The 25,752-nt window shown below is 41.2% G+C and overlaps 1 protein-coding gene across 1 annotated transcript; it reads left to right on the top strand.

Moving 5' to 3' along the window:
• Window positions 1-423: 423 nt before the first annotated feature.
• On the top strand, window positions 424-25,547 carry glra4a (glycine receptor, alpha 4a). Its single transcript, XM_068740074.1, has 9 exons — window positions 424-643; window positions 14,268-14,398; window positions 15,712-15,779; window positions 16,347-16,570; window positions 17,821-17,903; window positions 20,386-20,523; window positions 20,672-20,886; window positions 21,464-21,613; window positions 25,257-25,547. Exons 1-9 carry the CDS (start codon window positions 576-578, stop codon window positions 25,545-25,547), a joined length of 1,368 nt encoding a protein of 455 aa, XP_068596175.1. The 5' UTR covers window positions 424-575.
• Window positions 25,548-25,752: the final 205 nt, after the last annotated feature.

The following is a 25,752-nucleotide window of genomic DNA, read 5'->3' as shown; positions in this document are numbered from 1 at the left end:
TGTGTCATTCTCCGATGGGGAGGATGGAACCTAATTATAGCCAGAGGGCGATGATGATTCTGTTAATCCTCACTCTCTACATTCACATGGGAGATCATGCAAACTCCATACAAAAAATCACTTAATGAGGAGGAATGAAGACTACCCTAATTACGCGCGAGGTAACCATGAAAACAGAAGCTACTGTTCCTTTAAATTCTGGCTCATTTTTTATTTTTGAAGCTGGGAGAAACACATGATGTGCAAAAAAAAGGAAAAAAAAAGAAATAGCAGGCGAATCCAGATTGTCAGTTAAAATAAATAAAGAATAAAATGTTAAATAAACTCGACACAGCCCGACACTCCCTTTTTCTGACTGAATGATTCTGTGCGACGCGGGGAGCCTGCTGTGTGGATGTCCTCTGGACTTGGAGGGGGGGGGAGAAGTTTCCCTGAAGACAAACGTGGATCAGTGAGAGAGACGATGCCTTTTTCCTCATACCGACTCTCACCAGCTGCTCAGTGGATTTGCTGACTTCCGTAATTATTTCTTGCAAGTTATTCAACGGGACTGAGGAGATATTCTGAACCAGAGGATGCTCCCACAGGTCATTCGGATTCTGTATGTCTTGTCTTTCTGCTTTTTCCAAGGAGGCTTTATCAGGTGAGGCGCGCTGGCGTGTGATTATTCTCCGCGTGTTTGCGCGACTTCTTTTCTTTTATTTACTGCCTGACGTGAACTTTTCCACCACTGAAGTCATCGTTATTCTTCATGCTGGCTTTTGCTGCCCACGTCGCGTCTCCCGTTTCATGCACTCTCTGACTTTAAAGCGCTCTTATTTATTATTATTATTATTGTTTTTGATTAACTTATTACTGTGGAGAATGACCGAGTTTAAGATACCTGCAATTAACCACCGGTTTATCGCGTGTTTCCGCCAGTGGAGACGAACTGAATCATTTTTACGCACGGAACAAACTGGGGTCCGTCGGCGTAGATCACAATTTTATTTTACGTATTCTCTCTATATAAAGTCAGGGAAGGCAAATAAGAATGCAGACCTGAAAAACGACATCAGATCTCAAACCCTTTTCTGAAGTGGCGCTGCGCGTTGCGAAAACTACCTGTGGAATCGTTGCGCATATCACAGGATGGCAGTCAAGGAGGTGTTGGTATAATATTAAGGCCGTGTGATACGATATTAATGAGGGGATTGATAATTGACCAACCAAGGCCTCGCTGACAAACATCCCAGTCTTTCCTGAAGACAAGAATTGCCGTTTGGGATCAAAATTAAACGCCTGGTGAATAAATGATGTAAAGTAGATTCTCACAAACTCTGTTTTCTCCCCCCCCCCCCCCCCCCCATCTCTCCTTCTTGTTGGCAACAACCTTTCTTTGCTGGAACACTTTCCTTATCTCATGCCCTGCCAACCTCAGGTGTGAGAGCAGAAGGGAATTAGCATCTGTATAATCCTGGAGTAGAAAGAGCTGTGACTCCTTGAACCCAGGGGTTAGGAGAGGAGCTCTTTTCCTGGAGGGCAGTCAAATGACAGCACCTCCTCTGAGAAATTATATGCTCTGCAGCCAGCGTCTCTCCTCATATGTGGGGAGGGTGCAAAAGAGGGACAAGACAGAATCAAGGAGGTGGAACAGACAGAAGTTGGGAATGGAACAAATTTGGGTGAGGGGAATTGGGAACAAGAAATTGATAGGCTGATTCATTTAGCTGCAGGCAGCGGGTGGAGATTAATATAGTGGAGGATGGAAGTGGAAGATGGGAGAAAAATGTTTCAGATAGGAGAAGTAGATGAAATGGAGAGTGAGCGAGGACAGTGGAAATGTCGGTGGAAAGATTTGAAAAGAAGATTGTTGTGTAAAATAGCTCACAAGCATGATATGGATTATGGACTGGGCGTTTGTCGGCAAGAGGAAATGAGAAATGGGAATGAAAGTCATAACTAGAAAAGCACTCGGAGAGCGCAGACCTCCGCCGATCAGCTTGTCCCCCTCCTACACCGTCCACATGGTGATCTGGATCATCATCATCAAAAGGCTCTAAATTGTTCTTGGTATCTTTATACACCAACCATGAAAAGTCAAATTGAATCGGAGTTGATGTGAATTTGTAACAGACTTTTGAATCCGTAAATGTCGTTTTAATGTTGAAATGAAATATTTTTTAATGATTCCATTCTGGATCTGATCCGGATGAAATTCGGTGTTAAGATAGTGCCAAATTCCATAAGCATTGGTCGATAATCAACCGAGATATTGAGGAACAACTTTTGGAGCTCCATTGACTGCAATGTTAATGAAAATGTCCAAGTCATCCAGAATCCAGGATCTCTTCTGGATCATCATCAGTCGTGTGTAAAAGAGAGACAGCATTACATCCGGCATTGTTGTAACCCTTCAGATCTTGACAGGAAATCTATAGTCTGGTTTCCTGAAGCTTTTATGGCACCCAGTTTAGAGGAATGTGTGCTTAATTAAATTGCCTTTCAATGGAGGAGAAACAAGAGAGAATTAGAATTTCAGATTTTGACTGCCTGATGTGATAGTTTTAAAATCTGCAATGACATGCGGTTGAGTACGTTAAAGGATATGTTTGGAATGTCAATACCAGCTCATCCAATTGTAGGAGCGGAGTTTTGAAAAGAAAACTTACTGTTTTCCCACTTATGTGAAGAAATTGGATGGGGCCGAGGAGTGATTTCTCCATTGAAATATGATGGCCATATTGCATCTCTCATTTCATTTTCTTTCTGGTACATTGCTACATTGAGACGCTTCTGCTCACTCTATTATGGTGTGTTCTGTCCATCTCAAAATTATTACACGCAGAGATTTTGCAGCAATGTGAAGATTGCAACAGCGGACGCGCAAATTGTGTGAGTGTACCCATGTTGTCTGGGCAGTTGATGTGTGCACCTGTTTGCTGGCAAAATTATAGTAAAGAATAGTGAAATGCATTCATGCAGTGGACAGAGAACCACACCAAGGGTGCATGATGTCCTTGCCTCTGGTCAGTGAGATCTTATGTCAGTCATTGATCAGATTATCTGTCCCACTGTCCAATCCAACTGGGTCCCCATAAAGCCAGTGCATTGTGTGTCCACATGATGGTGTTTGTGTATCATAAGGTATATTTGGGGGTGGACTCCAGCCTCCAGACTATTCATCTTAACTGTAATGTTCTCATTCAAATGTAATTGTGTCACCTGAAGTCGCTGTCAGTCGGGTTACGGAAAAAACCTAAAGTGATTCAAGTGTTTGAATCTCTAGTAAACCCAGTTAGGATATAAGAAAGTCCTTTTCAACTTAATTGAGAGACTTTTAGTGTTACTCCTGAGGCACAGCTGGATTTGCTTTAATGTGATGTTACCGGGCTCACAGAGAAACCTGACCTGAAAGTATAAAAACTACTTGATTATCTTTTCGGGATCTTTTTTTGTTATCTCATATCAGGTTTCCTGGATCCCAATGGAAGCCCAATTAAGATGATGGTGTACCGCATGTCACTGAGATTCTTTTAGCGTAGCGCAGTTTTGTTCATTAGATGAAAAATGTTCAGCTCTAACGAAAATATTAGCTTGGAAAGATCAATTCTTGGAATCAAAGAGCAAAGCCCCTCCGGACTTCTGATCTCTAGAAATCTCTGCCTGAACCTGAGAGCTCATTATTTTCAGTTTCACATCCCAGTTAACTCCGAACTCCAGTGAGCACAGCTTCGCTTGGAGTGGGAAGCTGTAAACAAACTTTTGCTGCCTTATTTTCGATGTCTGTTGGTGAGAATGATGTGCCTTGCTAAGTGCATCGTTCCACCGTGGATGGATGCACCGTGCTGCGGCTGCTACTTGGCTGGCGGAGCTGATCATGTCCATTACAGACCGTGTGTGTGTGTGTGTCTCAGGCTTAACCTCCCATCATTCTATACTTTATAAGACCATTGGGGAATCTCTCCAGCTGTGTTCCGACAGAGGCAGACAACCATTTGAACAGAGCGGATGTAATTAGAAACCGATGACTGCTGTCTCCCATTTGCAATAAGCACCTACATGTTTTCCTGCTACTCGCAGGTCATTTGTAGCGACCATGATATTTCCATTCTATTATCCATATGCTGAATGGTTTGAATTTGAGGGGCATTTTAATGGTGTTCAATTATATAGTATCGGCCCTTGGTTTGTCGTGCATGGCTAACTTTCCTGCGGCTACATCCTCATGGTTATTAGTTGTAAATGGGTGTTGCTGTTGGAGACAATATGGCGGGGATTGCGCTCTCATTTGGCCTCAGGGGGTGTACCCCGACTGGAGAAAGCTGAGTGCCAGCAGGTTAGTCAGTGCAGGCTTTGCCCCAGAAACAGTCCAGCTGTGCCTTTAAACCAAAGAATAGAAGCTACCTTTAGCTGTTGCACTGAACATGGGAGAGTTTTCAGCCCAGCAAAAGTCAAGTATGTGATCAAAGGAAATTGGTTTCCAAAAAAGACACACAGGCACGCAGAGATTACCACTGCACTCTGCGTGACCCATATTTTGGACAAAACGGTGAAGGCGAAGGAAGTTGTAGGCGTAGCTGCCGGCCTTTCACTCAGTCAAGCTGCTGACTGGAACCAACAGCATCATGACAGAGACACCGCGGTGCTGGGTCTGCATCCTCGAGGAATTCAGCCCGACAATGCTGCTCATGTCGCGTTTCACTTTGTCTAACAGTAAAACTTTGTTTAATGTTAGAAGGTGTAGAGATGAGGATGACACTCGCAGTCTGACAACAGATGTTCCGTCTAAGTTGAATGCATTTTTTGTGTGGAAAGATGTGATATAATTTGAAAAAGTGATCTATTATGGGTTGTTTCCATCTGCATGGGCGGTTGTCAAACGACCAAATTATGTAGTCATCATGAAGGTGGTCAGCTTAAAAAAAGTGGCATTAAACTCATTTTATCCAAAATAAGTTATTTGCTATTCATAGACAAATTAAGTCGAAATGACTGGAAAGTAACTTGCAACATTTTTACTGCAATGTTTAAAGAGAGAAAAAATCACACAGTGTTGCTCCATCTGTCGCTGACAGAAGTGTCTCTGTTGCATTTGTAAGTAAAGATAAATTGCTTCCACTCAATTGTCAGATGAAACATTGTGATTTTGTACCTGGTGATGCGTGTTAGGATCAGTGGAATGACGGTTCCAGCTCCTTTGCACCCTGTCGTCGTTTGGGCATTGCTCTGTGGAAAGAAAGCTGAGATTACAGAAATCTTCCCAGACATATTTTTACATTTGGAATTAAACGTCTTGTCTAAAAAAAAAACAACAACCACACATTAAGAGGCGTACTTGAGATGGAAATGAGATGAACCCTGTTTTTCCAGCTCAAACATAGTTGTTAATCTCATTAGTAAAATTCCAATTTATGCCGAGTATTAATGAGTTGCACATCTAAAACAATCTCAGGTGTAAATTTCAGCATACATTTGCAGATTGTTGTGCCTGTTCATCACCCATCATTTGACAAGCAAGTTTTTGCAACCACATGATTTGACCCACTCTGAGGACACAATGTGGGTGTCTTGTGCAAGGCAAATGGAAGCAGCCTCAGTGGTTCCGCACCAAAGTGAGTGTCAGTTCAACGCGATAAAGACATGCGTCTCCGGCCCCGTTACAAATTGTTAGGGAGCTGTTAGACCAGTGAGCGGCCTGAGGTGACAAGGAACAAAGTGTGGTCATGCATGACTCAAACTCGTCTCGCACCAGCAGCAAACGTATTCAAGTCTTCGTAGCATCGAGCCAGACGACAGAACTGTGTCCTCCAAAGAGCCGTGGTAAAATGCCAGAGCACATTCTGCTTGACGACAACTTTCACCCAAAGTCACCGTGACTTCAATAATTGATGTGATTAAGATTAGAGCATTGAAATATTAGCTGCATTACCTTGAAATGATCGTTTCAGCTCTTTACCCTAGCAAAGGCTACACTTTATAATTTTACTGCAATTACAGCACACTAGACACCACTGAGACCTCGCTTGTTATTTGGCTTCCCCACAGGGAGGAACAAAGGCAACTCGCATAAGGTACCCTTGAAAAACTAAAATGCATAAATGGCACTACTGTTGAACTGCGAGGGATTTTGCTGATGTTATTGAACATCAACGTAAGACTCATTGGGACGGGTCTATGGTTTGGCACGTCAAAATGCGGGCAGGGGGCTCAAACTATACCAACCTTACTGTTAGAAGGCAGCCCTCACTACTCTGAGCCGCAGGCAACCCTTAAGTACTTGAACATTAAGTGATACTGTTTATAAAATTATAGCCCCGCTAACATGATTACAGCAACTAACAACTTAGAATCCGCCCTCTGGGTGCAAGTCAAATGCCTGCCAGGCCACTGATTGGGTGAAGAGTTCATTTAAGACTCTGGTCAGAATCTTATTCACTCCATTACTTTTATAGAAATACGTTTCAACTCGTACAAAGCCTGTCAGGCTGGTACTGTGTTTCATTCTACTTAATTATAAGAGGTGCCAAAGAAAGGTGTATCATTTTGGTCCTGACATTTGATCATGTTTTCATCCTTTCAGGCTTCTTAATATCACACACAACAGCAAGGAAGAAGTGTTTAGGCCCTGGAAAGATTACCTTTTCATAGAACTGGAATATCCATTCATTAAAAAAAAACACATGTTTTTGAAATATTGATCAGAGAAAAAAGAAACTGCTGGCACTCCCTTTTCATCAGATAATATACAATCTACAGCAACCAGAATGCATTACACTTCCTGTACCAAAACCCAATAACCACATTAGTCTCTGACATACTTCAATGCACTGCTTGATCTTGGCCATTTTGAAAAGGAAAATAAAATGGCAGCTGTCAGTGAACAAATCCTGTGTTTCCGTTTGATAAACAATGGGGCAGGACCGTGCTTCCGATTTGATCAGCAGCGCTTCCTTTGACATTTTGAGTGCGTCTTTGTCAGTCTGAGGGTACGGCATGATGGTGGAGAATATGAGAAGCTGGGATCTCATGGCTGTTATTGCTATAATAGTCATTTACAGCGCTGCAGCTGATTAAGCCTGCAGACAATGATTATGAGAGCATGTCTCTCGGAAGCATTATTGCCAAAGCTGCGTCCTTTGAAAAATGATCCTCCCTGTCATATTGAGCCAAAGTATCCTTGGATGTAGCGACGACATCGTCCGAAGCACAAAGTGTTGTTTTTTTCCTGTTCAACTTGAACGCAGCATTATATTATTGATGCTGCACGTCACCTGTCAAGGGCGACTACTCATCCAACTAATGTGGGGAGACCGTCTGCCCGCGATCTGCAGGTCAGAGTATATGGGATTAGATATGTATGACCTGAGGTGATTCACCCTTGAAACATCTTTTGTATTGTGTATAATAGAGACCCGCAGACATCTCGCCGCATGCAACCTACTTGTATCACCAAGTGTCTGATATAGGGAGAAGAGCTGTGTGTTACAGTGGATGCAGAGCTATTTCTATGGAAACTGATGATCGAGGACCCTGTTGGATAGAAATCTGCATGTTAATAAGTTGACCATGTGATTGTATAGCTGCTCTGCCTCACATGGAAGCAGCCCACGCACATTATTGCACTTATTCACTGATGGATCAGGTTTTGGGGATTCAGTTCCACTTCCCGTGCTTTAAATTCATCCATTGTATGGAGGAATTACACAGACCCCTGCATCGCTTTGGAGAGGAGAGACTTGTGTTTAAAAGCACAGCTCTAACCGCCCTGCACGGAACAGCACAAACCATTTACCACCTGACAAAGTCTGTTTCGCTGGTTGTGTATGACCTCAGAGGGAAACCGATGAAGAGGAACAATTTGCTTGTTGTTTTTGGTGTTATTTTCTCTGCAGCGAGGCCACGCTTTTCTTTTCAGAGTGACCCATCTGTTAATATGTGTCATCTCTCAGTGGATCACATTGTGTGTAGGAGTCACAGGGTTAATTGTATGATGAAACATGCCCCTTGGGAACGTTATTTGGAGTGCGAGCAGAATTGCACTATTAGAAGCAGCAGCAATACAAACACACAATATATGAAATGAAAGATGAGACTTTTTAAGGTGATTGTGGTCAGGTTCTCAGTATTGTACTCTACATAATACTGGTAAAAAGAAGTAAAATACTAAAATGGTGCCTTCTATCAGTACAACAGTGAAACAAATCCATTCGTGTTTCTGTTCAAATCAATCATGAAGTTTGGAATAATAAAAAGTAGAAATAAGTATTTCAATTTCCGATGGCCCATCCCAAAAGATGCAGGTTGTGGTGTTTGTCTGTTTGAGAGTTTTATTAAAAAGTTGATGATGATAATGGCTTAGCAAAGAATGATTTGGTTAATGGTGTCTGGAAATATTCTGTATTTATAGGGAAAGACTGAGAGACAGTAACTGGAGGGAAGTCAGGGAACTACTCATCAGTGTATACTCGCTTGTCTGATAGGAGACAGTGGAAGTTAAAAACAACCGGTCCTTTACATTATGTGACTCCCTGCAGGTATGAGTCTGTGGGTCCGCAATGTTCCACCTATCTGATCAGTCTGGGAGTATATTCAAAGATCAGGGTGCGTCCGATACGTTAGCATAGCATTAGTCGCAGGCAATTATAGGCAACGCGTCCAAAATGTAAACCGATGGGTTCGGTTGAAGGGTAATGAATGTGTGTGTGCTCTACCATTGACGGCTTCAGCCGGCAGTACTTGGCTAATAAATTATAGGTCTCCGTAATTACTGATTGATTGCAGCACAGTCATATTTAATGGTTTAGCAAATGTGATTTTGATTGATTTACAAACTCAATTGAGCTTCGGTCTTCCTTTTAGTTCTTTCTGACAGGGAAGTTAAGTCATGTTGTGGAAGAGAGAGAAGCTTATAGAAGTAATGAGGTAGCCTAGCAGTTGCCTTATGTTATTGACGCTTCAATATACTGAAACCAACCACAAAGGAAATGTTGCATGATATGCTAAAATGGCAAAAGTACTTTTTTTTAATATATATATTATTTTGACAAGATTATTTATTTATGTTGTTTTGGTGACATCTTTTGTCTGCTCAAAGTATCTTCAGTTTTCACTTTCAACTCTCTTTGAGGAAACGGGAGAAGAATTAGATTTGCATCCTTGCATCCCTTTGGCCCGGAGGTCTGCCTTGGAGCCTCACACAGTAATGTAGCTTGTACTGGGATTTTCACTGCTACAGTTCCCCGTCACTTTAGAATACTGCCCAGCACTGAGTAAAACTAAAACAATAGCGTAAATGAACACAAAGGTAAACATCTTATTGATAAGACGTAAAAAGACAGGTTTAAAATGCTGATTAGTGTCGATTTAATGTGGTGAGTTTTTCCTAATTTCCAATTTCCTAAAGCTAATTGGTTTCCCTTGCAGCAAACCTACTTGTATCACAGGCTACATTGGTTTTCATCCCTGAGGTTATTAACCAAAGTAAATACTTTCTATTTCCTTTGCCTGTTTATCCTGGGTGTGAATGTCAGCCTGGAAGGTTTTGGTTGTTGCACCGTGGTGGGCATTATTTCTTTTCAATACCATTTTAGCATCAGCAGGACTACATTTTTACAGAGATTAAAAGTTTATCCTGAGTTGATGCACATCAGCCACACTTCTTGATCCATTTATTATTCCATGGCTTGAGGACTTTGAGTTTGGTTGGCAACAGCAAGAGAATGGCAAAGGAAGAGCAGGAGATGGACGCTATTTTATCTTTCAGGGCGGAATGCTAAATATTGGTGTTGTGAGAAGGAACACACTTTCTGCATTGAAGGTGTGAAGAGAAAGAGAGGGAAGTTATGGCTGGTTTGATGAAAATGGGCTGAACAACCATCAGCCGCGTTTCTGTGGGATGTCGGCCTAATACTGAAGGCACTGGCTTCCTGGAAGGGACCATCAGTAACCTGCCGTCCCCACCACATAATCAAAAACAAGGTTAAAGCCTACAGAGGCAATAACAGGGCTGTGTCTATGCTGCATCTTTCTTTTAAACTGTCTCGTATGTGTGTTCAGCAGTTCCCTTTGTCATTTGAAGTTACTTACGGGACATTTCTACACCTTGCATGAAGTGAGTCTTTCGGTGACTCTTATCAGCATCCCAAATTTGCTTGCAGTTTAAATTAATGCAAATTTGATGTTGTAAATGTAAGACGTAGAATGAATAAATACTTAATTTGAAGTATTTTTCTGTTTGTTTGTTTATTATGTGTTGAGACAATCGCATGGTCAGTCAGGTAAATCTTCAGCATCTCCTCATTGGAAATCATAACGGTGCGAAAAGGAACTAAATAATAATACATTAAAAATAATTAAAGGGAAATGTCTTGGTATCTTTATTCTTTGTATTTCACAGTTCACCACTACTGATAAGAGTAGCAGTGGGGAGCGAACCGTCTGTTCGACTCGTGTGTATCCAGGTTCACTCTCATTTTTCAGTCATTAACTCATGTAAACGTCCCATCTGTCCTTTCTTCGTGCTTTCTTTTCATCAGCAGTCCTCACCGCACAAGTCTGGGTATCAGCCAAGTATGTTGGGATTTCCTGTGACTTTGGAGAGGATAAGAGAGCCCCAAAGTGTCTCGATCAATCTCACTCGAGGTGAAATCGCAGTAACATTAGTTGATGCTGAGTTGCTCTCACACTGCTGTCTGCGAGAAGTGAAACTTTAATCATCAGTGGATGTTCCTTTTCTCTCTGTTGCTTAGTTATCCGTAGACTGTTTACTTGCCTGCAGATATTTCTTCGCTGTTGCTGATATTTGTTGACCTGCTGGAACTACTATCAGAATTTAATTAAGTGTAATTAAATGCTACTACAGAAGGATTATGCCCTCCGACATTGGAAGTTTGGAAAGCCTTTTTGTGTGTAGTTGTTTGTTGTTTTTTCTGAGAGAAACACCATTCATAAGCTGTTCATGTACCCCTCACCTACTGCCAAGGGTTGGATGGTACCCAGTATTTGGTCTTGTGCCTGCATTGTTTGTGTGTCTGTATGTATGTATGTATATATATATATATGCAAGAAATTTTGCAAAACAAATGTGGAGCTTAGGTTGTGAGGCGCTGACTACTGTATGAGGATAAAGCTACAGTCCATCTCAAGCCTCCATGCAGAAACATCAAAGCCATCTTTTGCAGTCAGTTTCACCCACTTCTCTCTATCAAGAATCCTCCTCGCCTCGTGTCACTGACTGACAGGAGGCAATCCATGCTGATATCAGATCTCTGACATGAAAAATATGGCCAGAATGCAGAGGCCTTTAGAGACAGCTAGAGAATGTGCAAGGCTGCTGGTGCTTTGTGTTTTATCCATCGCCCATGGGGAGAAAGGTCAATTCCTAATTTTTGATTTTGCTTTGGGGAGGGCTGACACGAGGTAAATGCAGAGCATTTACATCTCTGCACCCTCGCTAAGGGATTTATATTTTCAGTCATGTTTATTTAGTCTCTTCACGGAATTACGATTTGCTCAATTTTAATGCAAAAATAAAGAACAGGAGTAAGGACAGACACAATTTTAGATCCTGAACTTGTCTGACATTTCTATGTATGTTTCTGGGAAACTGAATTTCAAATCCTCACACTCACCAAGTTCCAAATGTAAAACTATTTCTGGGATGAGCTTAAAAAAGAATACTTGGTAGGTGGTGTGTGTGTGTGTGTGTGTGTGTGGGCTGAACAATCCGTTCTGCCATGACATTTTGACAGGAGATGTACCAATTAGAAGTTGTAAATGCAAGTGTTTTCTGCTGTTTTTCAATCATGCTGTGTTAAGAACGCCAGTAGATAAAATTATAAAATCACAGAGAAGGATATCACATTCCACAAAACTATGATTTACTGTTTAAGTCACTAGACGAGAATCTATGAGTTAAGTTAAGTTAAGGGGAAAATCTTGGGGTGGCAGTTGGAGTTCAGTTTAGTCAGAACAGCCCGTCATGAACATAAATCTGTCAGCAAGCAGTGGCTCTTTGCGCCCTCATCATTAGTGTGGCATACGAGCCTGGAAGCATCTCTTCTGCCAGTTAATCCGGAGATGTCAAGAATAAACATTGCATTACAAAGCAGCGATCATGGCACAGAGCTTCAATTTACTCACGATGGCATGGATTAGTTCAGCACCAGACTGTAAATCCAAGACCATTGCACTGATGAAGGTAGACAACGGGGGCGGCTGTGGCTCCGTTGGTAGAGCGGGTCGTCCACTGCCAGCGTTTCAATCCCTCTGACTGTCCACGTGTCAAAGTGTCCTTGGGCAAGACGTTGAACTCCCAAATCAGGAAACAGTCCTACTGTGACAAGATGTGCTTTTCTGATCACCAGCTTCTTAAGGAAAAAGCAATTAACAGAATATGTTTGCGCTCCATGGGAAGAACCCCATCCCATTCCATGAGACATCGTTTTGATCAGTTATTCTTCTCATATGCATTAAGAGATGACTTGCAGACAAAATGTTTCCTGGTGTTTCTAAGTGAAAACACATTAAGCCGTTAATGCTCGTATTACACGAATCTAGAGGCAATAATTCAGCATTTATATCACCATATTTGTCGAATACACCAAGAACTAATGTTGTATGAAACAGGAAGGGGATGGTAATTTGAGACAAAGAGATGTTGGTCTCTTTCGCGTACCATATCCATTTTATTTTGTTTGTTTTGGATACGGAGTATCAACTACATTTTGTTGTTTGTTAGTGTAATTCGCTTATGGACATATCCCAGTAAACCCATTTAAGGGCTGCAGACCTCAGTGCTGCACAAAAATCACAATGCCATGAAGCTACTGACATCTACAATGATGTACTGAAATATATATAGACCCAAACGAAAATGACTTCTTATAGCTGAGGATTTTTTTTTCACAATTTATAAACATGAAGAATCAAAAATGACAAAGTGCCCATGCAGGTTAATAGTTTGGGGGGCGTCAGAATATACAGTTTAAGGGAAAGAAATTAACCCTGTGATATGGGCCAGACTGTCTTCGCAAGACAGAAGACTTTGACTGTGGTGAAGCCTTTTTGTGTTTCCATTCATTTTTCCGCAATATTTCTTGAAAGCCTTTTTTTTTTACCGCAGTCTCTAAACTACCTGTCAGACAACTCACACGTGAGAGCTGACCGAGTAATTGATCATTTTGTTTGTATGTGTAAATGATGTATGGTCATGTAGCCTACTGTATGTATTTAGCCGGAGTAAAGCTTGATGATGTCAGAAAGCAGGATTAAATATAAGATTCCAGCAGCATGCTTCCATAGATGCAAACTGTTAGATGGTTTTTGTTGTCTCCATGACATGAAATGTAATTATTAATAATTATTGTACAAGTAAATCTAAAAGCTAATTTATTTCTCCACTGATAGCATAATCAGTCTTAAAAATATCCTCTACTAATTCCCTGATCCTGTAGCCCCTTGCGATGTAGCTTCTGTGGCACTGAATCCAGCCAAGCTGCTGTGAGATTGGTGGCTACCCGCCCGAGTGAGAACACAGGCTATCAGAAGAGCTGTGCCTTGGAGTGGAGTGACCCCACATCATGACAGATCGTGAACTGTTAACAATCGTATCAAAAGCAAGGCGGTGCAATCAGCTGCACCACAGCATGGCCAGAAATCAAATCCATTATGAACCAGTGTCTCCAGGCTTGCAGCCTCATTTCCTTCTTTCTTTCTTTGCGTTTCCTTTTAAGATTTGATCTCCCTCGCTTACTTCCTTTACTTTCACACTGGCCTCATGGTTATTCCAGCTCACGGTTGCCTGAGCGTCACTTGCACCAACAGCTTCCTCTCCCCGGTGTGACATTCATAGCATTGCTATTGAGCCATCTATCTGTCAAGCCTTCCCCCTGCTAAACTCACAAGCCGTGGAAGCACAAAAGTGCTGCAGGTTTTCCTCTGAGTCTGTTCCGCTTCTCTGTAGTTCAGCATTTAAGTTCTAACAATTACAATACGTCTCAGGCATGATGTGAAAAAGCATCATCTAATGGTCGCCAGCTGAGGCGAGCCATTCCATCATCATTTTTCACCCTCATTTCCCATCTACCGCTGAGAATCGTTTTGCTGATGACTGACTTGGTGATCGCTGTTGTCTTCTTATTCAGTTCTTCTCATTATTTTTCCCCCACCGGTCCCTCTGCTAACCCTCACACACATGCCCACTCCTCCTCCTCTGCTGTTAATTTTTTTCCCCTCTCTCTCTTTTTTGTCTTTGTATTTGTTCATGTTCTACCACCCGCCCTCAGATTGAGCTCCTGTAAGGAGGAGATAAAGCCCCCCGGCAGGGCAGGACCACAGCTATCACCTTCTGACTTCCTGGACAAGCTCATGGGAAAGACGTCTGGATATGATGCCCGCATCAGGCCCAACTTCAAAGGTACGGCATGTGCAAAGGCAGACCGCAGCGGTAGCCCCCTAGAGAAAATCAAGTGGAAAGGACAAGACAAAATACACGCCAGTGTACCTCTGCTGTGAAAACTGACCATTCTCATAAGTACATGACGTCTGTTGTTCTGTCACAAACTTGAATGTGATTTTTAAGCTACAGGAATCTTCTTCTCGATTTCTAATTGAGTTTATTGACATTTATGCTTGATCATTAAGTGCCAGCCAGATAGTCTATCTCCACTACCTCAACAGCATCCATGGGCCGTATCATTTCTCGCTGTTTAACTGCTTCAAATTACAATATTTATAATTATCAGTAGTTCTTCAATCTCAATTTTTGCTCAATAGTGTAACTGTGTTCTCCTGTAGGAGAAAAAACAAACACAAAAGATTTTGCCTTGCAAAGGTTTTCTTGAAAGAGCAGCTTCCTTTCTACTCAAGAAGAACAAATAAAATGGGGGAATTAAAATGTAGTTTTTTTATGGTTGTGTGATATGTTGATATATATCACAGGTAATGCCTCACTATGCTTTTTAATCATCACATGTTATTTCAATTCAAAGTTGTGTTGACATGAAAATGACCTTATCCTTATGAAAATCCTTAAAGTGACTGTTTTTCCTGATTATGATGGGATGTTCCATTTTGGGAGGTCTACTGTATGCATCACGGTCTGTGGAGATGTGATGAGAATTATCATTTAAATGTGTGAGTTCACCTCGTTTTTACTTTTAATATCGGCTGCTGCTCTTTCTAGCCAGCTCATTCACTGCAGCAGTAAAGTTGCATGTCCGACACCCATTATATAGCTCTCCCAATAATCTCCGTTGCCTGGTTTCTGTCTTCTCTACCACTGCTGAGATCTTGTCTTCCAAAATGTTTGATTGACTCTTTTGGCTCATTTGTACTGCCATTACAAGAAGGGAGATCACAAACCAGGTGCTGCAAATTTAATTACATTTATAGATTACTGGTGCACGCAGTACAAATGGGATTCTTAGCGCATTTGATCTTTCCGTGCTAATGATTTTCAGTTCAAATAAAAACCCAAGAACACTTTTATAATTGGGGCTTCACAGCGGCGTTGAAGTTGGCATAACTTGAGTAATAACACTGTCATCCTCAATGACTGTTTCAGGATGAAAAGTCACGAACAAACTAGTTTAAAGCCACTAGAGATTTATTACATCTCCCTATATAATTGCTTTTTTAAAATTATTATTATTGTGGACAGCAGTTTGGCCTGATTAATACCATCTGAGGTAAAAGATATGTCGATTGTCTGTTTTATTCTCACCTCAGGTCCACCTGTGAATGTCACCTGTAATATTTTCATCAACAGCTTTGGATCCATCACTGAAACCACAATGGTAAGATATTTTTTAAATGGTTCCCATTCTGGATAGGCATATTTATTGACTTAAAAACAAACGTCTGTCCTGTATTCTGCATTTAAAGGGCTATAGCGGCCGGCTCGGCACGATAAAGCAGCGAATTGTTTAAAAGCATCTCAGGGAGGCCCAGAGAACAACAGGACTAATGATGTCATTGTACGCACTGGTAGTGTTTGCATTTTGCATTCTGATAAATGCTGTGAATGAGCAAGCAATGGGAAGAATCAACAAGGCCCAAAGATGAATTCTGAATTAATTGCACAGATTAGAATTCTAATTTAATTACTCGTGTTTGCCGGCTGCAGGCTGGAGTGATTATGTTTCGTTCTTTGCCTTGGTTGAATAGCAAACCCTCTGTTCAACAGCAGGACGTGCCTACAGCAGCCGAACAAATGGCACATATCAAATGAGTTGCTTTGGTGGACTAGTGGCATTTCAGCAAAACATTATGCTTTTGTGCAGTTTGTTTTTAGAAGTACTTTTTGTTGCATGTAGTAATTGTACAAAAGTAAACATCTGTGGTTTTCATTAAATATCTTTCAGGACTACAGACTGAATGTTTTTCTACGGCAAAAATGGAACGACCCTCGTTTGGCGTACAGCGAATACCCAGACGACTCCCTTGATTTGGACCCATCCATGTTGGACTCGATCTGGAAGCCCGATTTGTTCTTTGCAAATGAGAAAGGAGCAAATTTCCACGAGGTTACCACTGATAATAAGCTGCTACGGATTTTCCTAGATGGCAGCGTTCTGTACAGCATCAGGTAACTAAATTCAATATTCCCTGGACTTGAAGATTAATATATTTTCATTATATGTTACATGTGTAAAAATATATGTTGTTTCATCCAGCTGTTGCGCTCATCACATTGTTGCTGTCTTAGCACAACATGGTGTCTTGAATCCAAACTGGTCTCTGGCAATGCAGCATTTTATATTTACACCAAGAGATGAACATGATTTAGGATTTCATATGCAAAAAATCATCAAAATATATGTACTTTTTTAAAAACATTTTTAAAAGACATTAACATGTGATCGCGTGATCTCCTGCACTGTTTTGGCTGAATGGTTGAATTTTAACATGAGCAAGAAATAAACCCTAACTTGCCCTACTTTCCTGAGCTTATGGAAGTATTGTGTTCACCAGATGAAAACAATCCTTGTGTGATATTTCTGTCTGTCTATTTCTGTCTCTTTTGTCAAAACTCCTTTTGCATAGATTCAGTATTTTTCCGTTTCTTACTCCTCAAGGATTTCTATCGCCGTGTTTTTTACAAACTAATCTCTGATTTCAAAGTATCTGAAGAAATCTCTCTTCGAACTCAATTTCCCCCTGGAGCTCGTCTTATCATTTGATGCCCCCCACCCCCCTCCGAGTTTGAATGCAGACTGTTGCTGAAAGAAGCATCACAAATCCTGTGGTGTACCCAGACTCACCAGTTTTATAATTACCAATAATCTGCACCTCGTTCCACTGATTTACAGTGTCTTCCTAACCATGCTTGTAATTGCGGATTAAGCATCTTTGTGTGCTGCAGACACATAACAATTTTTAGACAATGTCAGGGGAGTCAATCATTCGGTTGTTTATAGTTTGTTCTTCAGCTCTTAAAAGAGATATTGTCATTATGAGACGACAGAAAATGGGTGCCTGTGTGGATGCTGCCAGCGGCTCTGCTGTCGGTATGCATTATAGCAGACGATGACACAGCCTTCCTCCCAAACGGCTCTTTCTTTTGTCTTTGAGGATTCTTCAAGCCTTAATGTATCAATACCACAACGAATAAAAGTAGACATGCTTGCGTCAAAGTCATTCCCCTAACTATTATCATCAAATTCCAGCGTAAGCTGTTTTCCAAGAAAATCTGGCATGCTATTTTCATCTCCAGTTTTGTTTAATCGTATACTTGATGTATTCCTGCTTCCTAATATGCGAGACACAACATCTTATTTCACTGTTCTTTCAACCCCTTTTGCTCCTCTTCGCTCTTCCAAACTGTTTTTCTATCAGGCTGACTCTTACCTTGTCCTGTCCTATGGACTTGAAGAATTTCCCAATGGACATTCAGACCTGTACCATGCAGCTTGAAAGCTGTAAGTCTTCCTCTCTTTTCCTCCTCTTCCTTGTGTTCTGCTTTCCTCTCCTTTATCACACCGCTCCTTCTGATTCTTGGCTTTTGGAAACCGTATCAGAACTACAAATTTGCCTCTTTACAGCGACTTGGTCCATGTAGATTCAATAATCGAAGAAATTTGGCATACCATTGATACAAATTTAGCTCGTCAGCAGTCCCCATGTACCATGGTGCTGCCAAGGGGCAGAAAAGGCACAACATACCATTTCCTAAATGGTAAAATAGCAGTTGTTGAATTTTCTGCCTGAAACAGTCATACAGGGGGTGTAGAAGGCAAAAATATGCTGATATTTAAAAAAAATATTCAGTCTTCTTTTGCCTTTAGCAGAAACGGTTGGCTTTTTGACATCATGAAACCAATTTCAGCGATATAAATAAAATAAAAACTTTAATTTTGTGTTCCTTTTATCATAGATGACCCACCCCGCTTGCCTAGAGGTGACTGCATTTTTCTGTTCAGGCACAAATAATTTAAGTTGTGAAGCAGAAGTGAGGAAGCAGAAGGAGCGTTCGTTCCCTGAAGTCACTGCACCTTTTCAGAAGCATTCCTCAGAAAGAGATAAAGAAGTCTGAATGATGGTATCTCTATCCATATCCTTAACTGATTCACCAAGTCCAGGAGGAAACGGTTTGTCCGAGCTGCTGTCCCGTCTTTGTAGAGGAGGCTGAATTTTTTATTTTTTTTTACAAATTTTTGAAGGAGCAAATGAAAAAAAATTAATAAAATTAGTAGAGAATTTACGAACTAGCACAAAGTGTAAGTGTAAGTGAGAGGACAAAGAGATGTATGCTTAAAGCAGCCGTGTGTGTTGGTCCCATTTGTGTTTGAATAAATGCATCCCATTATGCTGCCATTAGATGTAATCATTTCTGATTAAAGACCTGTTGAGATGCTTGGCCTTGTGTTGACAAGGACTAGCAAAGCACCCAAGGGTGTGATCACCTTGGCTCGAGCACGATGCTGAAATGACATCATACGTTTTACTGGCGCCACTTGAGCTGTGAAAGCACCATCTGCTCAACAAGAGAAAGTGAGTGAAAGGCGTGTGATGGGATAAGAACGAGAAGGGTTATCTTTGTGGTTTGAGAGCACCAAGGCCTTTTCTGGCCTTTCATGTCACCGGCTAATATAGACATATACATAGAAGCAGCCAGACGAATTCTGCCTTGCACTGGCACATCAAAGACCCATATATGCAGCTTAAACCACTTCACTTTGCCAAATCTGCTTTGTAATATATACTGTAAATATAAAGTAAGGTTAAGACGGCAAATCTAAAGTATAGCTGCTGCGGCATCAAGCTTTTTTCTTTTTTTTTTTTATCAGTTGAACCACTTTTTTAGCATCATAAGGAAGGGAAGGTGAGTCAGTCCTAAGATACTACAATCAGTCTGCCTCTTGAATTCCACTTGTTTTATTGCACCTGTAAATGCGTTTTCAATTATAGTTAGACTCATCTTGGCTGTATAGCAAGCAGAATAAAATTTCACCCGCTGAAAGCATTGCTATTCCCCTTGCTGGTTACAGAAGGATATGTGAATGACCTTGAATTTGCCCCTTGAACAAGTTGCGTGTGTTTCGGCAGCACTGTTTCTCAGGCATGCCATTCGGAATAGGTTATAACATCATAACATCTTGAATAATTGATATATTTGTAACGTAAGCCTTAAAGGGTCCCGGAAGACACCAGCATCATTCAGGTGTGTGTGGAATGCATGCGTTGTTTTTGCACGTGGCATGAATCTTTCATGAACCGACGATCGGGCGACTGTGAGAAGGCAATCCTCAAGAGGAGCAAACTGTGTGTGGAAGCAAAATAATTATGCTCATCTTGAGTGTTCCAGGACTTTACTAGACTATATTCACCAGAAATAAGTTACTATATATTCCATTCTGTTAGAATTTGGACCTAGAGGTACTGGTTTACATGGAATCCATACGATAATCAGCTCAGTGTGTCTCTCCCTCCAGAAGGATGTGCTCCTCATGTCCTCCCTTATTTCGTAACCTTCAACAAACTCCAACGTGATGATGATGGCTATTCTGAGTGACCTTTCTGATGGCAGCTGGTAGCTGGGCAGATTAGCAATGTTACTTTCTCGAATTCTCAAATGTCACTCTCCCTCTTGGTAGGCAAGGTTTCTCGTGATTTCTCTTGCACAGATTCTGTACTAGAGTTAAAAAAGATTCCAGTTGGAGCTGTGGTGCAGGAAAGAAAATAGGTTAAGGGGGAGGAATGGGATTTGGATCATAGCAATAACAAGACAAGAATATTTAACAGATGCATTGGTGCACTTGGATTATGTTGATGGAAACAAGAAGGGGGGGGGTTCATATGACATATATTTTATTTAATACAGCATGAGCTAATGTCTCAAGAATCTATCAGTTTTCGAATGTCCTGCTTCTTCTCTTCATCTCCTCTGTTCTCTGTTCACAGTTGGTTACACCATGAATGACTTGATCTTTGAGTGGCTGACTGAGAACCCCGTTCAGGTGGCTGATGACCTCACCCTCCCCCAGTTTGTGCTAAAAGAGGAAAAGGATTTGGGCTACTGCACCAAGTATTACAATACAGGTACAAATGATTTTAAATTCAAGGCCAAAGGCTAAAAATCCACATTATTTTAAAATGCTTTATCTGAATTATTCTCCAGAGTTATATTCAAATCAAGCATTCCATATCCATTATGTTGTTTGAATATTTCAGTGTTGTGCGTCTGCAGGTAAATTCACCTGCATTGAGGTGAAGTTCCACCTTGAGCGTCAAATGGGCTACTACTTGATCCAGATGTACATCCCTTCCCTCCTCATCGTCATCCTGTCATGGGTGTCGTTCTGGATAAACATGGATGCTGCACCAGCCAGAGTGGGTCTGGGCATCACCACCGTCCTGACGATGACCACGCAGAGCTCTGGTTCGAGAGCTTCTCTGCCCAAGGTGAGTCTGGAGACTAGTGATCGAGATGTGTCATGTTCGGCAGCTTGAAAGGTTAAGGACACTACAACTCCACGAGACATATTTTAGCCCATAACTCAGTAATTAAACTCTCACACAAATGTCTAATGGGATAAAATAATGCTCTGCAAAAACGGTGTCGAAGACGCTGCAAAAGCTACAATCGCTGACCATCCAGCAAACGGTCTGCTGGCCTGGCAGAGCCTTCAATCAATCGGTCAATAATCACTATCCACTCATGAGAGTCATTGATGAGGTTTACAGTTGAAGCTCTCAAACTAAGTCTCATTTAATTGGCTGGGATGTTACAAACTGTATCAGTTGGTATTTGATGAGACAAAGTAAAAAAGAATAGCCCGACCAGGGCTCTCCTCTAAGTCTAAACCAGGACCTGTCTCCTGGCTATGGGCCAAATGCTCACATCCCACTGACTCCCAAAAACGAGTGTTGTTGTATTCCAGAGGAACTTGAGGAGTGAGTTGATTTTGAAAACCTCAGATTATCTGATGAGCCTCACTGATTGGGTGTCGATTACTCTTTAAACCTCATCTGTTTCTAGGTGTCCTACGTGAAGGCCATTGACATTTGGATGGCGGTGTGTCTCCTGTTCGTGTTTGCCGCCCTGCTGGAGTATGCAGCTGTTAACTTTGTCTCTAGGCAACACAAGGAGTTCATCAGGCTAAGGAAAAAGCAGCGGCAGCAGAGGATAGTAAGTGTACATCACGCACACGCCAAGGCTAAAGCATGCTCACTCACCATGTCACGCTTTGTAGTAGATTGTATACTGTAAAAACAAGAAGCACACATGTGCTCCAGACCTCGCCGGCCTTGATTTATGCCTCGTCGGCCTTGATTTATGCCTCTTATTATTGTGGGATGCTATATTTTCAGGAACTGGCAACATAAAGGCGCTACAGCTGGTTGTCATATTGCATGATGAAGATTCCAGTTCAGCGATTTTCTATGGTGTGCACTGACCTGTGAAGAGATTTTATGATCCTTTCCCTCCGTCACTACAATTTGAAACGGAGCAACAGCCAACCCTCTGGCACCAGAATGCCCGTGGAATAACCACACAACGCATCACCGTTTGATTGACTGGTGCACTGAAGCATATGCATGACAACCCTTTTTACAGTCCCGTCCACTTTAAACTAAAGAGAAAAGCAAAGACGAAAGAGCACAGTTGGAAATCTGTCACGTACAATCGCTAAATCCATTCTATATAGTGATATAGGATCTCATTACCAAGGCAAGAACCTCAAAAGGCATCAGTCATGCAGCCTGTGAAATTTCACTCTTCGGTGCTATCATAACATTTTTGACCCGACACACTCTTCTCCTACCTGAATTGATGCAGCTACCTATCCAAGTCAGTCAAAACACAAAAATGTATTCTTGACAATAACATCCTTCCTTGTTTTGGGAAGTGCTTTTCACTGTTGGAAACAAATGCTCAACAGTTTACAAATGAAAAGTTTTGTTTTTGAGCAGCAGCATGTCTTGCTTCGTTACCCTGAGATAGAATGGAAATCCCAAGGAATGTATTATTTCAAGTAACCGAACAAATTTCTATGACATTGATTGGACCTTCAATAACCTTCTGTTTCCATGCTGCTGAAAAGGCCAGTTGTAGGAAATTGTTACCATTGCTACGAGTACTGCTACTGCTTGATTTATTACCTCAGTAAATAGGTTCCTAATAGTTCATTGCATCCATGGTCGCATTTGCTAGTTTAAGGACAGTGTGTTGTTGTTTTTATTTTTATTATTATGTTTCCATTTAGTCTCCATAGAGACGATAAACAAGGTTAAAGTTGCTGCCTCGTTTCATCATCGCGTTATGAGTCGAATCTAATAGGGGTCGAGGTGACATCAATGTGTATCCTTGACATCTCCAGTACGATCATTTCTGTTTCGTCATCGATCCATCAACACTTGGACTTAATTGGATCCAAATGGCTTTTAAGGTGACGTGGGTCATAAGGTCAAGGAAAATTATGGTCTACGAAGGAAGAGGTAGTGAAGCATTAACTGTTAACCTGGGAAAACCGGGACTAATCAAATGCCTGATTGACCAGCTCTAATCAATACACTTTCACAGCTTCGTATGCATTATACTTGGGCTTTGTCAGCAAGTATGGCTACAAATTCTTCTACAATACTACTACTACTATATTTGGCATGGCAAAGGGAGGTTTTTTCATTTTTAAATAAGCAGGGGGATAACGTATTCCTGAGGAAATATTAACTAGTTGCAAGCTAATGAACTTCTCTTGAAAGACACAGCCAATGTTTGTTTTACAATGTCCGGAGAAAATAAAGAGCAGTAACAACTCTTTAACTTGTTTTTTTTTTTTTGTCCTTTCAATGGAGGTGTTTGCCAGTCTGCCTGGGAATGTTGAGTCTTTCCGGAAAGTAAATGACACCCCTGCTAACAGCTCGACCTACAAAGATTTGAATCAGCACTGCAGCACCTGTGCCAGGGTAAAAAAATAAAATAAAAATGAACCCTGTGTCAACCTTGACCTTTAAACCTCATTTTTATCCATACCCTAATTGTTTATGGTGTCGTGCAAGTTTGGCTCCAGCCCTCTGTTTCTTACCTTCACCTCCTTTACACCAACACCATTGTATTGGGATTACTGCCCTTTATTGTTTCCCGATGTGTCACCTGTTTTAAGGCTGGTTTTTAAATTGAATACACCCCTTCCTTCCTTGTTCTCTCCTTGATTGGTGATGATGATTTTATTAATTGTGACATGGAATCTTTTCCCATAGCTTAATTTTTTAGTGTTTCTTCTTTCAATGCTTTTCTTTTTAACAGAAAATTATGCACAAACTTATTTTAAATATGTGTGTATTCCATATTGCTGTCAAACACACGTTTTTTGTTTCATTACGCTTGTAGTAGTTTAATTTTTTGAGTATCTGTATTGCAATCATGGAATACAGGTACATTTACTTAATATTTTTCAGAACCAAATGTTGCACACTTTATTCCTCTATTTTCTGATATTTTAGTTTTACCAGTTGCTCACTTATAGTCGGCAAAATATCTTCAAGCGATATTTCTTCTATCGCTGCTCGGTAGTAAAACCCGTCGTTGAACATGCCATTAAAGCAACCAGTGTAAATGTATCGTCTAAGGAGCCGAGTGTCATCACAATCAGAGCAGTCTCTAGTGATCATCATACCCCAACAGGAAACAAAGTGTGTACCTATTATCTTTAGAGAAATGCACCTTTAGACTTTAGCACAGGGTGTACTGTATCGTTTAGGGTGGTGCAGCAGGGGTAATTACCGTAAGCTGTGCTAGTAGAGGTGTGGTGCAATTTTCCGCTGGGGCAAAGCGTATTGAGTAACCATAAAGTCAATACGAGGGAGGAAGTTTAAAGTAATTAAGTTAGCGGCTTAGTCTTCAGCTAAACAATAATGGTGCAAGTTAATAGCAGCTGGTAGGTATTAGAGGGAGGGGGCTGTTTTTAAAGGACTAAGGGAAGAGAGATTGAACAGTGAGACAGATGCGACGTATATTGGCAGCATTAGACCTTTACCAGCATTTAAAGGCAGCTGGTAAAGGTCTCTCCACCAAGTCTGTCCAGGACAGAGATGCGGATTTGGTCGACTTGAGACCTGCTAGGTTCAATGAGAGGGAGAGTCATGGGAGAGAGAGTTTAAGGAACTTTTCACTGACTGCTAAATTAATCATTCAATTCAAAACCCACATCTTCAGTGGGCTGTCAGAGTTAAGCTGCATGCCTATTAATATTCTCTCCAGAGGACTGAAATCGTTTCTCATTCACTGTAAGGAGGAAAAAAAAAAAGACCATCCATCATTCACCATTCATCAAAGCAAAATGCCAAGTCAAGGTTTTCGGCGAGGTTGAGATGATGACTTTATATTAATAGACATCTTGAAAGAGCTGTCATTCAGCAACTTTAAGGAGAATGGGAAAAGAGTACGGTAATGAAATAAAAAATCGGATTTAAATTTCATTAGTTTCCTTTCTTCATCATAACCATGTCCTTCTATCACATGAAATACAAACTTTAAACATCTCACTTGATTAAGAGCAACTGCATGAGTCTGTTTCAGCCCAGTATACCAGTATACAATCCCAGAGGTAAGCAGACAGAGAATAAACAAATAATTTAGACACATTAAATTAACCTGAGGTTCTCAATCAGCCAAGATGTTTAAAAACATATTCAGGTTGCTACCCTTTTTGCACGGCTACATTCTGGAAGCTAAATGTAAATGTGTAAAAAAAAAAAAAAAAAAAAAAACATAAGACAATTTTTGTTGACAGCAAAAGGCCAATCTGCTCTCCTTATGCTTGACTCCGCAGGAGGAGGAATTGGTGAGAGACAGCCGTGGTTTTTACTTCCGGGGTTACGGACTGGGTCACTGCTTGCAGACCAAGGATGGCACCACCGTGGAGGGGGCCACCGTGTTCACCCGTCCTCCTCCAGTTATGATGTATGACGGCGAGGTGCTTCACAAGCGCTTCCTGGACCGGGCCAAGCGCATTGATACCATATCCAGAGCATTCTTTCCCTTGAGCTTTCTCGTATTCAACGTCTTCTACTGGCTCACCTACAAAGTGCTGAGACACGAGGACATCCACGCAAATTTGTAAAAGGCTCTTTGCCTGTGGGGTTTTTTTTTTTTCTCTCTGAACAAAACCTGCCAGTTATGAGGCGGTAATGCATCAAGAGGCATCTCTGCTTCTTATAATCATTATTAAAAATTGTGCTCAGGTGTCTTCTGGATCTCGGATGAAGAGAGCTCAAGGTGGAATACGAGGTTGATGCATTCAGATTACATGGAGACAAAACACTGCT

The sequence above is a fragment of the Brachionichthys hirsutus genome, chromosome 6 (assembly GCF_040956055.1).
Source record: "Brachionichthys hirsutus isolate HB-005 chromosome 6, CSIRO-AGI_Bhir_v1, whole genome shotgun sequence".
In the NCBI taxonomy this organism is placed as follows: Eukaryota; Metazoa; Chordata; class Actinopteri; order Lophiiformes; family Brachionichthyidae; genus Brachionichthys; species Brachionichthys hirsutus.
The sequence above is the reverse complement of the archived record's forward strand: the minus strand, read 5'-3'. Positions and strand labels throughout refer to the sequence as shown.

What these genes read in the sequence shown, in the direction of transcription:
- glra4a (XM_068740074.1), top strand. Translation starts at nt 576, where the DNA reads ATGCTCCCACAGGTCATTCGGATTCTGTATGTCTTGTCTTTCTGCTTT. An exon ending in CACCAAGTATTACAATACAG is followed by an intron (nt 20,524 to 20,671) that starts GTACAAATGATT and finishes GTGCGTCTGCAG; the next exon opens with GTAAATTCACCTGCATTGAG. An exon ending in AGCAGCGGCAGCAGAGGATA is followed by an intron (nt 21,614 to 25,256) that starts GTAAGTGTACAT and finishes TTGACTCCGCAG; the next exon opens with GAGGAGGAATTGGTGAGAGA.